Source organism: Macaca fascicularis, chromosome 20 (genome assembly GCF_037993035.2).
Source record: "Macaca fascicularis isolate 582-1 chromosome 20, T2T-MFA8v1.1".
NCBI lineage: Eukaryota > Metazoa > Chordata > Mammalia > Primates > Cercopithecidae > Macaca > Macaca fascicularis.
In genome coordinates this window covers 18,754,312-18,771,559 of record NC_088394.1, presented here as the reverse complement: position 1 = coordinate 18,771,559, position 17,248 = coordinate 18,754,312, and the positions used below count along the sequence as shown (strand labels likewise).

Sequence of the window (17,248 nt, the reverse complement as noted above, 5' to 3'; positions counted from 1 at the left end):
GACTGTCTTCTGTGTTGGCCTGAAACCTAGGAGAGAGTGAGGATCTTGCCTATTTGTGACTCCATCTGGACAGCAGCCATCACAGGCTGCATTAGAAGGGATCATTACATCTGCATAGGGCAGGCATCCCCTGATTCAGTGCAGACTCTATGGGTGACAGGCCTTGAGAAAGCCCAGAACTAACCTGCTTCGAAGGGGTCTCAGAGGATAGACATTTGCAACCTTGGTGAGAAAGAGCAATAAGTTTATATAGGGGAAATCTTGCATGCAAGGATTTTTCAGCCATGGATTGGTTTCTTGGGAGACCTGGAGCCCAGAGTTCTAGACAAGATCTAAACAGAGGAGAGTTTCCAGTTACCCTGGAGAAGGATGTCTCAAAGGATGATGTCAGATCCCCAATGCTAGCCCTACCTGGGTTCTTGAGGAAATACAGATCCCTTGATATGTGGAGCTGGCAAGACCAGAGCTTGAATTCTGATTCTATCAGCTTGAGACTTTGTGTAGGTTGCTTAGGTTTTAAGCCTCAGTCTCTAGATCTCTAAGTTCAGGATGAAGATATCAACTTGACAGGGTGGGTTATGGTGAATATTAGCAATGATATAGGGAAGTATATACTGTAATTAGAACACAAGAAATAATAACCATTACTCCTACTAACTCTATTCCTGTTGTGGTGAGTAGCTTCTAAGATGACTCCTAGTGGTTCCCACCTCCCACTCTTCATACCCTTGTGTAATCCCTTCTCTTGAGTGTGGGCTGGGCCTATTCTAGTGAATAGAATATAATGAAAGTAATAGGATATCATTTCCAGTATTAGATTACAAAAAGACTCTTCCTTCCCATTCCTGCTCCCTCACTTGACCACTCTGATGAAAGCCATGTTGTGAGTTGTCCTATGGGGAAGCCCATGTGGCAAGGAATTGAGGAAGGTCACTGGCCAACAGCCAGGAAGGGACTGAGGTCCCCAATTCAACAGCCTGCAGGAAACTAAACCTGCTGAAAACTGCGAGTGACCTTGAAAAGAGATCCTCCCCCAGGTGAGCCTTCAGATGAGACTGAAGCCCCAGCCAATACCTTGATTGCAGCCTTGTCAGAGGTATTCAGACAGAACTATACAGCAAATCTTTGTATACCTGGATTTCTGACCCACGGGGACTATGAGATATAAATGTTTGTTGTTTTAAGCTACTAAATTTTGGGGTGATTTATTATGCAGCAATAAATAACTAATACACTCTGGAAATAATGCATTAGATTATACCTTGGAAAAACGGACTAAATTCTACCAGACAGTGGCACATGAAGCCTCTGCTTAAATACTACACCCTCTGGGAAGACTTTCAAAATCCCTTTCTCTGAGTTAGGTGACCCTGTTTTCTCATATGCTTCTCTATTTGACTGCAGAGAACTTGAATCATCACCACCATCATCATCAAAACTAACACATAGTGAGTACTTATTATGTACCAAGCATATTCCAGAGTCATAAGTCATTTACTGTTCACAACTAACCTACGCCACAAGTACTATTATTGTTCACATTTTGTAGATGAGGAAACTGAAGCTCAGAGGAGTTAAGTAACTTGCCAAAGACCTCAGTTATTACGTGACAGTCTGAGGAAATTTTGCTTGATCTACATTTCTAACAATTACGTTATAGGGCTCTATGAGTACTGACCCAGTTCATAGATGTTAAGTGAGTTCGACCCCAGGTAGTTGAACACCAGATATTAAGTTCTTAAATGTAACTCCCTCTAGATTCCTTCTGTCTCTAGGACAGTCAGTTGAACGTGCCTCACCTGGAGTTCATCAGATTTTGGAATGCTACCTACCTGTAAACACTAGGCTGGCATTTTCCAGTTCTTCTTGGGGAACTTTAAAGCTGAAGGATTCATTGTAGAAAGGATCAATTGTGCCTCTTAAGAAGGATGTCTTCTTGGTTTTCACAAGCTTGAGTCCATGCACCAGTTGGATTTTCACAAAGGGGTCTGAAAATTAGACACAGCATCATAGAATGTTGGAGATCATGAAACCTAATCTGTCCAGTCATTCTGCCATTCAACCTCCCATCCATCTATCTTTTTATTCATCTGTTCTTCTATCCATCCATCCATTCAACTTTTCATTCATCTCATAGTCCATCCATTCATCCACCTGTCTATCCATCCATCCATCTTCCCATCCATCTGTCAGTTCACCAATCCATTCATCATCTCACCATATTTTTATCTATCCATTTTCTATCCATCCGATTTCTCATCTATTTGACAGTTCAGGCATCCATCCATCTATTATCCGTCCATTTTCCCATCTATCTGCTTATCCGCTTATCCCTTTCCCTCTTCCTTTAGCTATCTAATATTTGTTGAGCTCCTCCCATGTGTCAGCATTGTGTTAGTTTTACTGATGAGAAAACTGAGGACTCAAGGTGAGAAACCAATTTTTAAAGATCTTGCTGGTGGACACAGAATCAGACTCAGAGACTGCCTTGGATTTCTGTCTGTGGAAACCCATTATCATTTCAGTGAGCCCATAGTCCATATACAGGAGAATAGAGATGGCAGAATTATAACATTTTTAGATCATTTTACAGTTTACAAAGGGATTCATGTACATTATCTAATTTAATATTTGTTTAAACAACTTATCAAGATGAATACTGTTATTATGTCAATTTTTGAGATTGAGAAATTGAGGCATATAGTGGTTAAGTAGATTCCCCAAAGCCATATCATTTGCAAGCCACATCATTTGACTCCTATAACTTTAATGATTTTATCATACTGACTCTCCCATTGTGGTGAGTCTGAAACTCTTCAGTCTTAATACCATTGCCTCCACTGGCCCTTTCTAAGCCTCTGTTTTTATAATGTGGCTTTTGAGAGTGCAAGGTGTCTTCTAGCTGTCACCTTATCACAAAAGTAATTTATTCAGCTACTGCATTTAGAGAAGACAATAATTCCACCACTGAGCTGAACAGATCCCTGTGACTACAGCTGCTTTCACAGTAATATCCTTTGCTGTCGTGGGAGAAGCAACATACAGATGGAATGGAATCTGTTCCATTCCACTGAAAGTCATGTTTGAATGGTTTTTGCTATAATGTACACACTTTAAATACAAGTCTTTTCAGAGCTGGAATTCATAAAGATTTATGGCACACATGAAATGAGCTGGCAAAAAACCTCAGTGTGTCCTCCACGATCATTGATTAGAACGGCCAGTTTCTGCACACTGTCGCCACCTGCAGGATGGCGTCTCCATTGCAGGAATAGCATATGGAAAGGCCAAGTCACTTCCTTGGGTTCAAAGAGGATTTAAGTTTCCAGTGGTTATCACGACTGCTCTCAGTCCACTCCCCAATTCCAATAGGGTTACTAAGATGGCATGATTTACCTGCCTCATCCTGAGATGAGTAATGCTCATCCAGGATACAGAAAAAGAAAACTGGGTCCCCCACACAAACACAGATGCCCCATTAATAAAGTGAGAGAAGCGAGGAATCACATGGTACCTGAACCTTGGCTCACATCTGTCTGAAGAAGTTGCTTGGCTCGAATGACATCAACATTCAGTCTGCCAGCACTTGGGAGATAATTCAGTGACAGAAGCAGCTCCCCCAGCTCCACTTCATTCTGTAGAGAAAGGAAATGGTCAGGAAGTTGCCTTCTCCTTTTATTCCTTTTGCACCCACCATGCAAGAAATTGCTTGCAGCAGCTCACAAACAGGTTGCTGTGGGCCCATCAGCTGACAGTGGGTGCCTCTGTGTGTGACTTCTTTTCATCTCTGCCTCCAATTATTGTGGTCCATCTATCTCTGAGTTTTTTCCACTCTTAGATCACTCAACAGCAACAACAATAACAACAAAAGCAGCAATAATAAAAAAAAAATGTTTCACTGCCATGAACTATGCTAAGCGCTTTACATGTAACGACTAATGAGTCTGTGAGGTATTAGTATTAACTCTGTTTAACAGATGAGGAAACTGAGACTCACAGGGTTAAATAACATGTCCAAAGCCACAGCAAGAAAGTGGTAGAGCTGGTACTTAGACCCAGGGAGGCTGATTTGATTCCAGATAATCTGACTGCTGTTATTCTGCCATCCAATAGGATACCTGGAGGTAGAATGCCCTGCAGAGGAACTATCTGAGTGAGAAATCTGTTCTTAACCTGGAATCCCCAATAGATCCCACGCTTCTAACCTCACCATAGCTACACTCAGCGCAGAGATATCCCTTGTTGAAGAGTACCCATCCTCTTGATGTCAGCTCTATCACACTGTGGAAAATTCCCATGAACACCTAAGTGCATGACTCCATACTGCCAAAAATACCTAGAAAGCAGGAGGCCTCCCGCTTCTCTGTCCCTTTAAAAAAAAAAAAAAAAAGTATTGTAGAAAATTTCAGCCATGTACAAAACAATAAACTAGCATAACAAATCTCCATCTATCCATCACAAAATTGTAACGGGCATTTTGCCAAATGGTGTTTCACCTATATCCTGACTTGTGAAATATTTTAGCTGAATATTTTCAACTAAGTCCTCGACATGGTGTCATTTTACCTGTATATCCTTCAGAATTATTCTTTAACTGATAAGGACATTAAGACAAGCATTTTAGTATGGGAAATTTCCAGTCATATTTCAAAACCAGGCGGAAGAGTATACCCCGCCATCTTCATACCCAAACATCACTCAGCTTCAAAAATTCTCATCTCATAGTGAATCTCCCTTCACTTACACTTTCATTCAACTCCCCATATTCCTCTGAAGTAACTCCCAGTCATTATATTATTTGTAATATTTCAACATGTATCTTTAGAGGGTAAGATCGCTATCTATCTATCTATCTATCTATCTATCTATCTATCTATCTCTCATCTATCTCATCTATCTATAATCTAACCATCTATTATCTATCCATCATCTGTTTCTCTATGTCTATTATCTATCTTTATCTATCATCTATCTAGCTTTCATCTCTATCTTTTCTGATGTCAGTCATTTCAGCAAATTAATGCCAAATGCCTAACACAATACCCAGCAGCTCTAGAACAATGCCTAGCACATAGTAGATACTCAATAAACATCTGCTGACAGGGTGAACAGTCAAACCAAAAGATTCCTGTACCGAGTGAGTTAGTCCCCAAACAAACAAGAAACAATCTCGCATGTTAACTCAGAGGCTGCTAACAAACAGCCTGCAGGTGTGTTTTGTTTGCCCCACATCACATTTTAATTTATAATTACTTGTTAATTATTACATGATTCAAGAATCAAGTTATTTCACATTTTTTAAAAAAATCTGGATTTCTTGCCTTGCTTGAAAAACAGGAAGATCTGGTAACACCGGCATTCCCACCAGGCAAGTGACAAAGATTCTTTACTTGACCAAACTTTAGTCAGGCTCCTAAACCTCCTAGGCCCATCAGTGCACCACCTTGTAAAATCCAGTTTCTGCAAAGAACTCTGCTAAATCAGTTTGGTCAGGTTCCTCATTCTCTCTCTCTCACTTTTTTTTTTTTTTTTTTTTTTTTTGAGACAAGGTCGCACCCTGTCACCCAGGCTGGAGCAATGGCATGATCATAGCTCCCTCCAACCTCAAACTCCTCGGCCAAGGGATCCTACTACCTTAACATCCTGAATAGCTGGGATTACAGGCATGTGCCACTATACCTGGCTAATTTTTTTTTTTAAGAGACGAGGTATTGCTGTGTTATCCAGGCTGGTCTTGAACTCCTGGCCTCAAGTGATCCTCCTGCCTTAGCCTCCCAAATTGCTGGGATAACAGGTATGAGCCATTGTGCCCAGACAAGTTCCTCATTCTCCATCATCCCCCAGGTAATGTCTGATCACCCTGGCCTGTCTCCAGCAAAAATCCTGCCAGGTTGATTTAGCCAGAGTCCCCCTTACTCCTCTGATGCTTCCTCTTAGTAATTTTTTAAAAATTCCTGACCCCCCACTTTGCTCCATGGCTATGGATTCCCACTTGTCTGTGCTGTATTTGAGGCTGAGTCCAGTCTCTCTCTGTGATTGCAAAATCCCATTACTGTGGTCCCTATACATATCATGATGGTCCTCAATAAAGTCTGCCTTGTCACTTTAAGAAGTGTCATTGAGGGCTGGGCGCGGTAGCTCACGCCTCTAATCCCAACACTTTGGGAGGCCGAGGTGGGCGGATCATCTGAGGTCAGGAGTTCGAGATCAACCTGGCCAACATGGTGAAATCCCATCTCTACTAAAAATACAAAAATTAGCTAGACGTGGTGGCATGCACCTGTGATCCCAGCTACTTGGGAGGCTGAGGCAGACCACTTGAACCCAGGAGGCAGAGGTTATAGTGAGCCAAGATCGCACCACTGCACTCCAGCCTGGGTACCAGAGCGAGACTCCATCTCAAAAAATAAAATAAAATAAAATAAAAGAGAAGTGTCATTGAGTAATTTTCTTTAATCCAACATCTGGCCACAGAGCTGTGCAGTGCTCCTTTAGATGGGACCTGCCCCCTTCACATCATACCTCATCTGTCCGCTTCCTCCCCTTTACATTCCTGCTGCCCTGCCCTGGGTATCCAAGTATGGAGATTTTCAAAATAGGAATGGTCAACTGAGTGTCTTGAGTAATAAAAGAAGTTCAAGCCCTTTTGCACTGTTGCTAGGGGTTTCCTGCTGCTTCTCAAGGGCTTGGAAGATGCAGTGTCTTTAGGACATGACCCTGCTGACATATCTACTTTAGTATGAGCAATGCTGAGGATTCTGCAGGAGCCCAGGCCATCCAGGTCCTCCCGGACTTTGCTCCTCCCAGGTTCATAAGTCACAGTGACATTTCCTTTTATTTTAAAAGCAGTTTACTATGTACCAGGACTGGGGATACATCAGTGAGATCACTCCCTGACTTTACAGACCATACACTCCTGTGGGGGAGATGGACAGTACCTAGATTTTAAAAAATATATCAATGAGATGATTTCAGGTAATGCTAAGTATTAGGAAGAAAAATATAGTAGGGTGAGAGAAAGGAAGAAGCTTTCTTGGGTGATGGCAATTTGCTGCGTCTTGATTGTGGTAGCAGTTACGTGTGCATTTGCCAAAAATCAACAAACAGTAAGTTCCACCTCAATAAAGTTGATTGAAAGGGGGGTATTTGAAGTAAGCAAATGTGGCAAAATATTGGAGACTTACGACATCTGGGAGATGGATACATGGGTGTTTTATTATTTTATGTGGGAAATATTCCCATTAAAAACATTTACTTTATGTGAAATAAATATGACAAATCAGGCAGAGTAAGAGAATGAATGGGGTTCACATGGGAGCTGCCCTTTCAGTCGGTGGATGGGGCAGGGCTTTTCTGAGAGGCGAGGTTTGAAGAGGAATGAGGGAGGAAAGAGGGATAGGGACTCCTGGGGCAGAGGGAACAACAGGTGCAAGGGCCGGGATGGTGGGAGGGAGGAATAAACCCGGTGTCACTCAGTCGGTGTGTTCAAAGGAACAAAGAGAAGGCCAGTGTGGGGAGAATGTAGCAAGAGATGGATTCTAGAGATGCTTACAGGAACGAAGGCAAGCTGCCCAGTGGTTGATCCCAGGGGCTCTGCCCAATCCTAGCAGTCCTCACAGAATTGGAAGGAGGAGGTGAGGCCATCTTTTGGGCCCTCAATACGTAAGAGCACCTCAAGCCCCCTCTGCAGCCTTCAAGTGTGGATAGAATTGTTCCTTCCCTCCCCTGGGGCCATTGATCGAACCTTCAACACAAAACTTCCTGAAGCTATCCTTTTTCTAAGAAGGCTGAGTGTTTTTCATCTTAAGAAAACAAAGCTCTTTTATTCCTTCTTCCCTTTGCGGATACAAGCTCGCTTTACTCTCCACCCATCCCATCCTCGATACACGGCGTGCACATCAGGGCTTTCAGGTCGTACTTTTCTAGGGAACCATTCCCATTGATCCAGCCACTCTTTCTGTCTGCCTTATCTGGGGAGTGATGAATTTGTAACACTGTTCTCTGGAGTCAGGGGACCAGTTGATAGAAAGTAAAAAAGAGGGCTAATTGTGCAATAGCAAAGGATTCATTGATTCATTTAACAAACGCTCATGTAACAGGTACTCGGTCCTAAGCACTTGGGGATGTCACGATCATGATCGTTACAGCAAACCTTTATGGAGAAATCACCATAGTCCAGGCACTGTCCTAGGCTCTAAAGTTTCCTTAGCAACTCCAGAGGCTTCCGTCTTGCAGGTGAAAGAATTCAAGCTTAGAGAGCTTGAGCTGCATGACTTGCTCAAGATCATGTATCATAAACAAAAAGAACAAGGTTCAAACTCAGCCCATGGTTAACTCTTACACAAGGTTTCTGGTGAGTAAGCAGCAATCCCAGACGTCAAGCAACTCACTGTCTACTGGCGGAGAGCAAGGAAGATATAAAAACAAATCAAAATTCCAGGGGCTGCACACCACTGGGATGGCTATAATAAACACGCACACAAAACCATAACAAGTGTTGGCCAGGATGTAGTGAACAAGAACCCTGTATACTGCTGGCAGTAATGAAAACTGGTGCAGCTGCTTTGGTAAACAGGTTGGAGTATGACCGAGCAGTTCCATTCCTAGTTGTATACCTAAGAGAACAGGAAACATGTCCACGTGAAAACTAGTACGCAGATGCTCATAGCAGCACTACTCACAATAGCCAAAAGTGGAAGCAGCCTAAATGTCCATCAACAGATGGATAAACAAGATATCACCTATCTATGCAATGGCCGGTTATTCATTCATAAAAACAATGAAGCATTGATACAAGGTAGACAAACCTTGAAAAAGTGAAAGAAGCCAGACACAAAAAAATCACATATTGTACAATTCCATTGACAAAATATCCAGAATAGGTAAATCCATAGAGATAGAAAGTACATGAGTGATTGCTAGGATCTGGGAGGAGGGGGAAATGTGGAGTGACTGCTTAATGGATACAGGGTCTCCTGTGGGTGATGGGAGCATTCTGGAATTAGAGGTGATGGTTGCACACCACTGAGAATTTACTAAATGCCACTGAATTGTATATTTAAAATGATTACCTTTATATGATGTGAATTTCACCTCAATTAAGAAATAATTGCAAATATATTTTAAAAAGCTCATCATCACTGGTTATTAGAGAAATGCAAATCAAAACCACAATGAGATATCATCTTATACTAGTTAGAATGGCGATCATTAAAAAGTCAGGAAACAATAGATGCTGGAGAGGATGTGGAGAAATAGGAACGCTTTTACACTGTTAGTAGGAGTGTAAATTAGTTCAACCATTGTGAAAGACAATGTGGTGATTCCTCAGGGATCTAGAGCCAGAAATACCATTTGACCCAGCAATCCCATTACTGGGTATATATCCAAAGGATTATAAATCATTCTACTATAAAGACACATGCACACGTATGTTTATTGCGGCACTGTTCACAATAGCAAGGACTTGGAACCAACCCAAATGCCCATCAACGACAGACTGGATAAAGAAAATGTGGCACATATACACCATGGAATGCTATACAGCCATAAAAAAGGATGAGTTCATGTCCTTTGCAGGGACATGGATGAAGCTGGAAACCATCATCCTCAGCAAACTAACACAGGAACAGAAAACCAAACACTGCTTGTTCTCACTCATAAGTGGGAGTTGAACAATGAGAATACATGGACACAGGGAGAGGAACATCACACACTGGGGCCTGTCGGGGGTTGGGGGGCTAGGGGGGATAGTATGAGGAGAAATATTAATGTAGATGACCGGTTGATGGATGTAGCAAACTACCATGACACATGTATACCTGTGTAACAAACCTGCACGTTGCACACATGTACCTCAGAACTTAAAGTATAATAAAAAAAGAAATAATTGTAGGGCTCAAGTATTAATCAGCCATATAAATGAAACCTAAGACATACTGAAGCACAATCTATTCGTGAGAGGGGCATGGTCAAGGAAGTCTTCATGGAGGAGGAGGCATTTAAGTTAAGCCTTGATAAGTAGGATTTGGTCCAGCAAATATTGCAGGGAAGGGTGCCCCATACAGATGGAACAGAATGAGGGAAGCCTTCACTAAAGCCCCAGTACTCTTCATTGTGTTCTGATCCTGAATTTATCCATATTATTATGTAAAGGTTGATATGGTTTGGCTGTGTCCCTGCCCAAATCTCATCTTGAATTCCCACATGTAGTGGGTGGGGCCTGGTGGGAGGTAACTGAATCATGGGGGCAAGTCTTTCCCATGTTGTTCCCGTCATAGTGAATAAGTCTCATGAGATCTGATGGTCTTAAAAAGAGGAGGTTCCCTGCACAAGTTCTCTCTGTTTGCCCGCTGCCATACATGTAAGACGTGACTTGCTCCCCTTGCTTTCTGCCATGATTGTGAGGCTTCCTTAGTCACGTGGAATTGTAAGTCTAATTAAACCTCCTTCTTTTGTAAATTGCCCAGTCTCAGGTGTGTGTTTATCAGCAGCATGAAAATGGACTAATACAAGGGCCAAGTAACTTATTATTAATAATAAAGTTGGCTGGGTGCAGTAGCTCATGCCTGTAATCCCAGCACTTTGGGAGGCCAAGGCTGGAAGATTGCTTGAGGCCAGGAGTTCAAGACAAGCCTGGGCAACATGGTGAGATGCCCCCGTTTTCTACAAAAAAAAAAAAAGAAAACATTAGCCAGCTGTGGTGATGAGTGCCTGAGGTCCCAGCTATGTGAGAGGCAGAGGTGGGAGAATTGCACGAGCCAGGAGTTTGAGGTTGCAGTGAGCCATGATAGAGGCTGGGCAACTGAGAGAGACCCTGTCTCAAAAATAAGTAAATAAAATAAAGTAGCCAAAGATGGTTAATAATTTGGATGTTTGAGATAAATTAGTGAGCATTCTCCGTAGAAACAACATCACCTTCACCCATTTACATTCCTGGTTTGTCATTGTTGTTAAGTGTGGAAGACAATACTGGTTTCTCCCTTAGAACAGGTGTGTGCTCTTGGCCACTTAGGAATGGATGATGCCCTCCCCACTTCTATATCAAATAAATTTTTTTTAAAAAGAGAAATATAATTTTTGGCAAGAATTTGATATTTCAGAAATAACACTGCAGTACCCATTGAGAAATCAGAACATTGCTGAGATTTACATTTGAGAATTATTGCAGCAGTCCTTTTTGTCTGGGCATGGTGGCTCATGCCTGTAATCCCAGCACTTTGGGAGGCCGAGGCGGGCAGATCACTTGAGGTCAGGATTTAGAAATCAGCCTGGCCAACATGGTGAAACCCCATCTTTACTAAAAATAAAAAAAGTATCTGGACGAGGGGGCGGCTGCCTGTAATCCCAGCTGCTCAGGAGGCTGAAGCGGGAGAATCACTTGACCCAGAAGGCGGAGGTTTCAGTGAGCCGAGATTGCACCACTGCACACTAGCCTGGGCAACAGAGCAAGACTCTGTCTCAAAAAAAAAAAAAAAAAAAAAAGAGAATTATTATTATCTTGAATGACGTATGGTGAGCAGCTCTATAATTTTCAGGGCTTGGAGGCCTCAAAGCCTTATCCTAACCCAGCCCTGGAGGAAAAGAAGAGTTGCCATCACACTCAGGGTCTCTGCCCCAGAATATGTTGTACGTATGAATAACAGAATAACATCATTCACTTGGACATCATAAATGTCAGCTCTAACAATCTGAGGACAAAAATGTCCCTGGGGGCTTCCTGGAGCCAGGATCTTCTCAGCCCTTCTTCCGTAGAAGTATCTGATGCTACATCTAAAAGCTGACGATGGCCAAGCATGGTGGCTCATGCCTATAATCCAAGTGCTTTAGGAGGTCAAAGTGGGAAGACCGATTGAGCCCAGGAGTTCGGGGCTGCAGTGAATGTCGGTGGTGCCACTGCACTCCAGCCTGGGCAACAGAGCAACACTTGGTCTCTAATTTAAAACAAAACAAAAAATGTTGACCAGGAGTCCGCTGATAAGGAGCTTAGACTGTAGGAAGAGAAAGCAGGACCATCTAGTCCAGCAGCTCCTCAACTTGCACCACTTAGGAAGATCATGAAATTAATGGTGATCTTTACAGACATCCATGAGGTGCTGGGACATCCAACTTGCATCAACCTGGGGTAATTTTGTTCTCTCTCCTGCCACCTCCAGGGACATTGGCAACATCTGGAGATGTTTTAGTTGTCATAACTGGGGAATAGGGTGGGGTCTGCTACTGGCATCTAGTGGGTAGAGAGAGACCAGGGATGCTGCCAGACATCCTACAAGGTACAAGACAGCCCCCTTCAACAAGGAACAGTCTGGCCCAAAATATCACTAGTGCCAAAGTTGAGAAATCCTGACCTAAGTCTATAAATCTCGGGCTGATTCAGATTTTTTAAATACATAACTGTACCCTGAACAAAATTTTAATAGGAACCAAAGTCTTGAAACTTTTGGCATAAGAAGAGTTCATCAGGTGCAGTGGCTTGAGCCTCTAATCCCATCTACCCAGGAGGCTGAGGTAGGAGGATGGATCGAGGCCAGGAGTTTGAGGCCCGCCTGGGCAACAAAGCAAAACCTTCCCACCTTCCATCTCTAAACTTTTTTTTTTCTTTAATTAGCTGAGCATGGTGGCATGCATCTGTGGTCCCAGATACTCAGGAGGCTAAGCCAGGAGGAATGCTTGAAGCCAAGAGTTCGAGGCTGTCAGATGCGAGAAGAAGTTCCTCTTCAAAGGTTTAGCTTGTTTAGTTTCCTTGTTCTTTGTTCTCTACTTTCAAGGCCAAACTTCCTTGCTCTCTGTACCTCTCTGTCTTGGTTTCAGTAAACAACTCTTCCGCCAGTCCTTAGCTACAGAGCCTACATCTAGTGCCCACTCTGTAAATTATCCCTCCCATTACAATGGCTCTTCTCGCCGAAACTGTCCTTCCCGCCAGTGTAACCGCATTCCTGCACTTTTCAAGTTAGCCAACCAGGTTCAGCTTAGATTGTGCAGTCCAACTCCAACCAGTGGAGGCAGGACGGAGCAGCAGGGACAAGCTGCATTAGAGATAAAAACCCCTTCCCTCCTTTGTTCGGTGTGCTCTCATGATGACCAGACCTGTGAGAAACACCATCCTACAGAAGTAAGTTTTGCCTTACTGAGAAATTCTTTGTTTTAGTGCTCACTTTCTTTGTGACACTGAACAGCATTTGTTTCTAACAAGACTTTAGTAAGCTGTGATTGAACCCCTGCACTCTAGCCTGAGTGGCATGGCAAGACCCTGCCTCTTAAGAAGAAAGAAAAGTCTATTCACCATCTCCACTGAGTTTGTCTTCAGTCCCCTCTGGGCCTGAAGAGGCCAAAGCTGGTGCTACAAGCCAGAGCCCAGAAAGATCCAGCTAAGATTTCCTTCCTTCTGCTTTCTCCTTAAGCCAATCTTCTTCACTGCAAAGTGGACACCCAAGCACCAAATACAAAAATCCTCCCAGGAAGAGGGCTCAGCCCTCACAGGGAAAATGGATTGCTTGTTCTGATAGGATCTCCAACTCTATAAAGTCTTCCTTATCCAAATTTAGTGAGATAAGGTTGAAATGTCAGAGCTGAAATAATTTAGACCAACACTCTGGTTTTCTTTTTTTTTTTTTTTTTTTTTTTTTTTTTTTTTTGAGACGGAGTCTCGCTCTGTCGCCCAGGCTGGAGTGCAGTGGCCGGATCTCAGCTCACTGCAAGCTCCGCCTCCCGGGTTCACGCCATTCTCCTGCCTCAGCCTCCCGAGTAGCTGGGACTACAGGCGCCCGCCACCTCGCCCGGCTAGTTTTTTTTTTTGTATTTTTTAGTAGAGACGGGGTTTCACCGTGTTAGCCAGGATAGTCTCGATCTCCTGACCTCGTGATCCACCCGTCTCGGCCTCCCAAAGTGCTGGGATTACAGGCTTGAGCCACCACGCCCGGCCAACACTCTGGTTTTCTAAAAGAAAACGGAACCATGCCATTGCCTCATTTCCCTGTTTATTTCTTATTTTATTTATTGATTGATTTATTGTGACAGAGTCTCGCTCTGTGGCTCAAGCTGGAGTACACTAGCATGATCTTGGTTCACTGTAGCCTCTGCCTCCTGGGTTCAAGTGATTCTCACGCCTCAGCCTCCCGAGTAGCTAAGATTACAGGCATGTGCCACCATGCCCAGTTAATGTTTGTATTTTTAGTAGAGATGGGGTTTCACCATGTCAGCCAGGCTGGTCTCGAATGCCTGACCTCAAGTGATCTGCCCACCTTGGCCTCCCAAAGTGTTGGGGTTACAGGCGTGAGCCACCATACCCAGCCTCACTTCCCTGTTTAAAACCCTCCATCGCTCAGAATAAAATTCAAAGTGCTTAGCCTAGTCAACAACAGGGTTTGTCAACCTCAGCACGATTGCCACTTTGGGCTGGAGCATTCTGTGTTGTGGGAGCTGTCCTGTGCATTACAGGAAGTTTAGCAGCATCCCTGGCCTCTACCTACTGGATGCCAGCGGCATCACCCCTCTCCTGATTGCAAAAACTCAAAATGTCTGCAGACATCGTCAAATGTCCACTGAGGGCAAAAATCACCCAATTGAGAACTAATGGTCTCTAAAAGGATTTATCTACAGGATCAAAATGATTTGATCCAAATGATTTGATCCAAATGATTTGATCCCTGCCTGCCTCTGAGACCTCACTCACCAACCGCCTCTGCCTTCTTTCTGTTCTTTAAAAATACAAGATCATTGGCTGGGCGCGGTGGTTCACGCCTGTAATCCCAGCATTTTGGGAGGCTGAGGCAGGCAGATCACGAGGTCAGGAGAATAGAGACCATCCTGGCTAACACAGTGAAACCCTGTCTCTACTAAAAATACAAAAAAAAAATTGGCCAGGCATGGTGGCGGACACCTGTAGTCCCAGCTACATGGGACGCTGAGGCAGGAGAATGGCATGAACCCAGGAGGTGGAGCTTGCAGTGAGCCGAGATTCCACCACTGCACTCCAGCCTGGGCAACAGAGCCAGACTCCATCTCAAAAAAAAAAAAAAAAATACAAGATTATACCTGCCCCAAGGCTTGAACCTGCTATTCCCTGGGAATCTCAACTCAACAGTCACCTCCTCATCTAAGCTTTCCATTAACACTCAGTTGAAAACAGCCCTCTGCCTCCATCGCTTTCCATCACACCACCTTGTTCATTTCCTTCATGGTACTTGGTCCTTAACCTGTTTCTCTATAAAGGCAAAGCAAGTGCCCCTGTGTCCACTACTATACTCACAGCACCAGGAGCAAATCCAAGATCAAGCAGTGCAGCCCCCAACACACAGGCTGAGCTGCTGCCACACCATGGGCCGAGAGGGATTGTCAGCACGATGTTCTGCCCCCTGTCCTATCCAACCCCCAGAGAATCGAAGCCAAGACAGGAGAAGGAACTGGGTGACAGGCCCACTTCTACCTTGTCCCTTGTGGAAGCGATGTCACAAATAAACAGGCCTCATTTCCTTTCTTGTAAGAGCCTGATGAGCTTAATTTGGTCGAACCACGTGGGGTGGGCTAGGGAGAACCAAAATAGACCATCTGTAAATTACTCGGATGAATCCGGCAGCCGGCTTGGGCAAATGTGGCTTGGCTCTCTCCTCTCTACCCAGACAAAAATTCTCTCTCCCTGCAGCCTTTCAACAGAGTTAATTTCTAATCAATAAAAAGGAAATAAAAGAAAATCATCTGGGACAAAAGACATTTTCTGGAGAAGGCCAGAGCCCAGCTCTCCTCCTGACAGGTTTGCTTTGAACTCCTTCTCAATGGTCCTTTCGCTCTCTCTCACCTAGCAAAGGATTTCAAATGTGTGCACACAACTTTTAACGAAGCCCAAACACAGCTGCTCCACGCCCCCTTATGCCTTTGCTCTCAGGGGTTGGATAAAGCCTATTGTCTCTTAATCTGCTGCACAAACAACATTAAAATAGAAATGGATTTTTTAAAAAGTAAACTCCAACTGCAATGCCAGCACTTTACACATTTCATCAAATGCTTTCCTTTCTTTTTTTTTTCTTCTTTTCACTTTTTTTCCCAGTCTTTGTCAATACCGCAACCCTGTATTTGCATAGCTGCATTGATAATACAGGCACATTCTGAAATACCCTTTAAGGAAAAAACTTAGATCAGAGGGGAGAGGATGAAGAGAAGTGGGTTAAAGGGTACACACATACGAGAAGGAATAAACTCAATGTTTGGGGCTGGGCACAGTGACTTATGCCTGTAATCCAAGCACTTTGGGAGGCCGAGGTGGGAGGATCACTTGAGGCCAGGAGTTCAGGACTCCTGCCTCAAGCAAGACTGTCTCAATTAAAAAGTAATAATAATAAATGTTTGATAGTACAGTAGGGTGACTATATTTAACAAAAATGTATTGTGCTAGAATGACAGAAGTCCTAAATATGGTGACTTGATCACTATGCATTATGTATGTAACAAAATTTCACGTGTAAGTTTCCCCAGCCATGTGGAACTGAGAGTCAACGGAACCTCTTTTCTTAGTAGATTGCCCAGTCTCAGGTGGTTCTTTATAGCAGTGTGAAAGACTAATACACCTCCAATAATTGCAGAGAGTCAATTTATGTTCTTTAAGCCACCAGTTTGCAGCATTTTGTTACAACAGCCCTAGAAAACTAATACATGTGTATTGCAATCGTATCCTCCCAGTTTCTGGCTTGCCTTTTAATTCTTTTTACTATGTTTCCTGATAAGCAGAAGTTCATCATTTTAATGGGGTAGAATGCATCCCTCTTTTCCTTCATTGGTTCATACTTTATTTTCTGACTTTTTAAAGAGGCGCTTTGCTATACTAATGTCACAAAGATCTTTATTTCCTTATAAAACTTAAAGTTTGGCCATTCATCAGTTCCTGGCCATCAGGACTTGATTTTGGTCTGTGCTGTGAGGTAAGGCTCCATTTTCTTTCTTCTTTTTTTTTTTTCCTGTTTTGTTAGAGACAGGGTCTCACTGTATCACCCAAGCTGGAGTGCAGTGGTATGATCACAGCTCACTGCAGACTTGAACTCCTGGCCTCAAGTGATCCTCTTGCCCTGGCCTCCCAAAGGATTACAGGTGTGAGCCACTGTGCCTGGCCCCATTTTCATTTTTGAGGGAGTGGCTACCTTGTTCCCTATCTTTCTGCTCCACAAAGTTGTGAGTTCATTGAGGGTAGTGACCTTCCATAACCTTCCCCCAGTGTCGGAGGTGAGGCCTGGTGGGAGGTGATTGACCATGGAGGTAGATT

At 43.5% G+C, this 17,248-nt stretch overlaps 1 protein-coding gene across 35 annotated transcripts in view; it reads right to left on the bottom strand.

Annotated features, from left to right (window-relative positions):
• Window positions 1–17,248, bottom strand: part of SYT17 (synaptotagmin 17) — a 94,564-nt gene that overhangs the window by 42,014 nt on the left and 35,302 nt on the right. For all 35 annotated transcript variants that reach the window (XM_074027816.1, XM_074027833.1, XM_074027825.1 and 32 more), the window contains 2 exons: window positions 3,515–3,635; window positions 1,833–1,988 (listed from right to left, as the gene is read on the bottom strand). In XM_074027816.1, the coding sequence (XP_073883917.1) occupies window positions 1,833–1,988; window positions 3,515–3,635 (277 nt within the window). The remainder of the gene's footprint in view (window positions 1–1,832; window positions 1,989–3,514; window positions 3,636–17,248) is intronic.